The sequence below is a fragment of the Gavialis gangeticus genome, unplaced genomic scaffold (assembly GCF_001723915.1).
Source record: "Gavialis gangeticus isolate Ggan-Ray unplaced genomic scaffold, GavGan_comp1, whole genome shotgun sequence".
Taxonomy (NCBI): domain Eukaryota; kingdom Metazoa; phylum Chordata; order Crocodylia; family Gavialidae; genus Gavialis; species Gavialis gangeticus.
Window position 1 is genome coordinate 60887912 of NW_017729025.1, and position 6033 is coordinate 60893944.

The 6033-nt window shown below is 38.2% G+C and overlaps 1 protein-coding gene across 3 annotated transcripts in view; it reads left to right on the forward strand.

Annotated features, from left to right (window-relative positions):
- Positions 1-6033, forward strand: part of RALGAPA1 (Ral GTPase activating protein catalytic alpha subunit 1) — a 286398-nt gene that overhangs the window by 128011 nt on the left and 152354 nt on the right. For all 3 annotated transcript variants that reach the window (XM_019518882.1, XM_019518883.1, XM_019518884.1), the window contains 2 exons: positions 574-790; positions 3923-4099. In XM_019518882.1, coding sequence (XP_019374427.1) covers positions 574-790; positions 3923-4099 — 394 coding nt within the window. The remainder of the gene's footprint in view (positions 1-573; positions 791-3922; positions 4100-6033) is intronic.

The following is a 6033-nucleotide window of genomic DNA, read 5'->3' on the forward strand; positions in this document are numbered from 1 at the left end:
TACAATTCTAGAATCTGTACCACTGGCAATTAATGGACAATGAACACATGCTGGAAATATGTGTACTTGGTGTGGACTGCAATCAGTGATTTCTGAGATATCCCCACATTATGCTTGTGGTCCTCCCTTCCCAATCTTTTCTGCTTTTCATTTGTGCTAGTCACTCACAAATAAAAGCCTACAAACTCCACCAATATCTAATGGAACTTGAGGTCATGGCATTTTGTTTAACATTTTGGAGGGAACCTGAAAATCTTGAAATTGAACCTTCTGTCTTTCATTTTAGGAAATGCATGTTTCATTCTCTATATTTTACGCCCAGTCTTTCAAAACATATTACATGCTGAAATAAGATGAAACTTAGCCAAAATATTGTAATTTGCATATTTATAAAAATAAAATTGCTTTTTATAAACAACAAAACTTTACAATTTAAATGGATCCTAATATTCTAACATTATAAATTTGGTTGCATGTGATCTGTTTCCTGTATGTTAGCATTTATAAATATGCAATAACTGTTTAATGTATATTAGGAAACCTTGTCAGAATGTAAAATAATCTGGTTTCTAGAATGTGACAAGAAGAGGTAGCAGTCCTGGCAGCCTAGAAGTTCCAAAAGATCTTCCTGACATATTGAACAAGCAAAACCAAATGCGTCCTATAGATGATCCAGGTGTTCCTTCTGAATGGACATCTCCTGCTAGTGCAGGAAGCAGTGATCTTATCAGTTCAGATAGCCATTCTGACTCATTCAGCGCTTTCCAGTATGATGGCCGCAAATTTGAAAGTAAGTATATTTTTCCAAAAGTAACTATGTTTTTAGCTTTTTTTTGTTAACTTTACTTTTTGTGAAAAATAGGTTATATTCAGAAGCTTCTGAAGAGGATTTTATATGAATATCCAGCTAATGTCATTGATAAGTTAATCACTGAAGTTATATAGTTCTTGAGAAGTGTAATCCTAATTATCAGTAGTCTTCTGACTTTTTAATTCAGTGGAGCACAAAGCAGGATTTGGGGCCCCAGTGCACAGTGTATTTAATGGAAAAACACTTAGAAAGATGCAGCCCTTGCCCTGAGGAATGTCTTTCCTGTTAAGTCTCAAAATGTTAACTGAAAGATTCATGCATTTACTTTCAAATTATTTTAAAGTTGCTTGAAACATTTTAAAAATGAGCGAGTGAAATCTTTTATGTATAATAGTCTTTGGCTTTGTCGATACAGATAAGGTAAAATAGTCTGTTTCATCATAACTTTTATTACCACGCACACACGTACGTGTGTGTGTAAAATGAACACTTTTTTAGTTCATGTTTCTTCCCATTCTTTCTGATCTAAAGAGGCTGTGCTGTCAGTGAAAAATTATGATTTCCAAGGCTCTAACAGCACTGGGGAAAGAAGCTTCTCATCCTGCATTCATTCGCATACAAGGAAACCTCCTTAAATACATGATGTATCACTAAACTGCTGCTAAAAGCAGCATATGCTCAGTAATGGTAACCAGCTATGAAGTTGATTAAATGCAGCCAACACTGAGCATGACTCTAAAACACATGGCCCATATTGGACAAATATACTGATGGGAACCTACCTTTTTTTTTTCTTTTTTTTTTTTTTGTAAAGGAAAAAGAATTTGTGTTGCAAGTCAAATCAGCCAAATCATTTCCAAATCCATGAGTCATTCAAGAGCCATATGTAGCCCTACTACTGGCAAACACCCTCTACCCCCGCCTGGGGCTTCAGATGCTTCCAAATATTTTGGCAGGCATCCTATGTGCAGGCCCAAGCCCAGAGGCCATATAGCCATAGCAGCAAACTAGAGAGGAATCTCCTATTTCCATAAAGTTAATGTATAGCCAAGATCTTCCCACTGGAAGTGAAAGTGGCAGACTAACTATGCCTTACCTCAGTCAAGGTACTACCCCCTGCCAAGAAAGTGGTTTTCCCCTGCCAGTAGAAAAACCACCATAGTGGTCATGGTATTTCACCTGTCAGGTAAGTATAAGGACAGGTCCATGCAGCCCACATGAGTAAAATATATGGTAGTGCCCATTGTGCTCAGTCCCCCTCAGCACCAACTCTTTTCTAAGTCATGGTGAGCCACTGCACTGAATACATTTTTAGTGCCTCTTTGCTTCCACAGCTAAGTTGTGCCTGTCTTTCCCATTTCCATTGATCGTTGTTCCTTCATCAGCCTTAAATATCTGGTAAACATCACAAAATGGAGCCCCAAACTGTTCACCCAGAGTCTGTCTGTCACCCCCTCTCTCAGCCTGTTGCATATGTTAGTATGGCTCTACCCTACATAAGATGGAACCAGACCAAGTTTCCCTGTTCCTTATCTTTATATAATTTTTTGGAGAATCCCAGGACTTGCAGCAGGAACACCTGGTCCCAATTGTGAGTGGGAGGCAAATTAGCAAATGGATCCTTTGTAGGGGGTATCTGGAATACACATAATACTGAGCAAGTCTGAGCTGTGGAGTCACCATGACTTGAAATGCTGTTGACTCTTAGGGGCCCAGTCCAATGAACTATATGGTAAATCATGAGCCTTTTGGCAAACCTCCAATAATTAGATTGTATATCTGAAAAATTAACAAATTCATACATTTTCCATATATGGAATCTAATTATGGAGCATTGTCTTATATTCAGGGTCATCTTGGATTCAAGTAAATATGGTAATTCCACCCTAGATTGTAATATGTCACAATTTAGGCTGATTTACGGAAGAATAAGGTGGTAACTCAACCACATTTAATGTTTCAGAGCCTTTCTTTAAATATATATGGAGGTGATCAGCTCCTTGTGCACCAGCAAGTGGCAAGTTATGTGGAATAGACCTACATTACAGGCAGTCATGGTTGGGGTCTGACAAGATTTTATCCCAAACACCAAAAATTGCACCATGCACATCTTGCCAAGCACACAGTTTTTGGGAACTGGATACAATGTGTTAGATTCCAGTTGTATGTATAAATTAGCATCTGCCTGGGGCGGAAGAAATGCAAAAGAAGAAGTAAAAGCTCTTGCTTCTATATGAAACAAATTAGTCACTTTTTACAAATTAGTTAAAAGTTATGTTATCTAAACTTGTTAGATCATGCATTTTATCTTTAGCATTATGGGCTGCTGGCAGATGTGGGGGGGAAAAAGCAAAATAAAACCCTGCGCTTCCCTGGAAAACGCATTGCATTATTTCAGCCTGACTCCCCAGCATCTGTATAGATCTCATGCTTCAGTGGGGCTTTTTGACAGTTATCTAAAGCTGTTTCAATCAGCTATTAGATAAAAGTACCAAAAATCCCCACTGAAGCACACAGTCTCTACAGATGTTGAGCGAGCCAGGTCAAACTATTGCAACGCCTCTTCTGGGTGTGTGCTGCACTTGGCACAAGGACCCATCAAGCTTAAAGCACTGGGTGGGGGTTTCCACATCTGTAAGCAGCCATGATGTCAAAAATGCTAAATCTAAAAACAAGTAAACAAAATAGTGCTTCATTTCTGTTTGCAGGAAACTGTAACTTGCTGTCATATTCTTAATTACTATTAACATTTTAAATGAATAACTTGGAGATTTGTCTTTTAGGCATTTTGTTGTTTGGAAGAATCTATATGAATTTTACTTCATTCTTATGTAGTTATAACCTTGCCAGCTGAACAGTAGCAGTGTTTCACATAACTCAGTTTTTGACTGAAAATAGAGAAGTATTTGAATAGGAAATAGTTTTCTACTTTAATATTTTGAAACAATTTTCTGGAGCTGTGAATTGTTAGCATAAGGGATGTCCATATGGAAATTCTTTATATGAAATTTTTGGAAATGTCTTTAGTTTTTATGCTTGATTAGGAATATTTTTTTAAGATTGTATTTTATCAACAATGGTTCAATTAACGTAGCTCTTTCCTCACTGTAGATTTCAGCTTTGGCACTGATGCTGGGACACCAGCTTCCACCGACATTGATGCAATTTCAGGACACCAACAAAGTGCTGAGGAACAAGAAGTGGCTAGTCTAACTACACTCCACATAGATTCTGAAACAAGTAGTCTTAACCAGCAACCATTGTCTGCTGAAGCTGCAACTATCACTGGTAAAGCAGTTGTAAAAATGAATTTGTTTTTAATTTTGTACCTTGTCCTACCCAGGCTGAAAAATATAGGTTGTAACTTTTACAATTAATATATATTTGTATAGGGTGATGTTTAGATCTTGGGTATACTGTTAAGGCCAGTATTTAAGAAACCAAATGAGTGAAATAACTCAAATAGAAAACTTTCTGTTGATTTACTCTTCCATACCATAACCATCAAATACTAACACAGAACTTTGTGTATTTTCAGTCTTCTCTGGGAGGAAACTTACAGAATAATGTGGACATCTGAGACCACATAATATTCTAGATCTTGCTTATATGTAGCTTTGTAAGAAATAACTTATTTTTTTAGTATAAGAATCTCTGTAACATTCTGTAATGCACAGTACTCTTTAAAATGAGTGTACAGAGACTTCTTGGGGTACTTTTAAGACCTCTTAAGTTCTGTCCCTATGGTATCTGGTGGAGCTAGAAGCTTTCGATATGCAAGATACTAAATTTTGTGCTACATACAGGGAGTTTTCACTTGCATGTCTTGGTGTTGCATTTATTTTTCCCCCCTTCTCTTTTTGTATGGCAAACTTCAAGCTCTGGAAAACTAGACCAGGAGGTCCCCAGTAGTGGTACATGAGCTTTATATTTACATCATAACTTCACTACTTCATAACAATTTTTTAAGAAAGTGGTTTATGAACCAATTAAAATTGGAAACCCCTGAACTAAGCCATTAATCAAAAGTGTATTGGTTCCCTTTTATAAGAGAAAATCATTACCAAGAAGCTTCTTGAGAGAGCATCTGTCAGATTTATTGGGACAGAATCTGTGGCTTCCACAGCCAGTTCTGTATTCTTTGTTTTCTGTGTGAGATTGTGCCTGTCTTGACTCTGAGATCAATCACATGCTAACTTTATCTGAGCGACTGCACATCTGTATCATGTACTGCAGAATCCCCATAATAAATAAAACTCTTCTACATTTTTTAACATGTTGAAGGCATCTCTACTTTTGGCAAATTAAGTGACATACCCTAACTGTCTGTCTCCCCTTCTGAAGCTGCCTTTCCATTCAGACAAGCATGGTGCTACCTTCCAGGCCATCTTTGTACAGGCAGTCCTTGGACTTGCAACACAATTGGTTCCTGAAAACCACGTCTTAAATCAAAATATTGTAACTCGGAACCAAATTTCTCATGAGAAACAATATTATAAATGGGGGATTGGTTCCTAACCCAAGGCCCGATACCTTATTTTCACCAAAAATACCCCAGAATTTTGTACTCAGTTGATTATAAATGAGTAATATAGCTACATTAATGTATTTATATTGTGAATAGCAATCGTTTTGATTTGGAAGGACTTCTTTGAGGTTACTTTGCTGGACTTTTTAAAGGGCTTTTGGTTGGACTTTTTGAAGGGTTTTTGGCTGGAGTCTTCTCAGGAGTCCTGGCTGCAGGTTTTCCTGGAATCTTTTCTGCTTTCTTAAAGAAAGTGTCCTAGGAAGTTTGGGCAGATATTTTCCAGGGAGATGGGTGACACCACAAACTTCATAGATTTCACAGACTTTAGGGCAGGAAGGGACCTCAGGAGATCGAGTCCAGCCCCCTGACCCAGGGGCAGGAAGTCAGCTGGGGTCAAAGGATCCCAGCAAGATAAACGTCCAAATGTCTCTTAAAGAAATCCAGAGTAGGTGCTTGCACCACCTCTGGTGGCAGTCTGTTCCAGGCCTTGGGGGCTCAGACAGTAAAGAAGTTCTTCCTTATGTCCAGCCTGAAATGGTGTTAGAGGAATTTGTGAATGTTTTACCTTGTCATCCCTTGGGGAACTCTAGTGAACAGGCATTCCCCCAGATCTTGATGTACACCTCTTATATACTTGTAGGCAGCCAACAGGTCTCCCCTGAGCCTGCACTTTTATAGGCTGGAGAGTCCCATA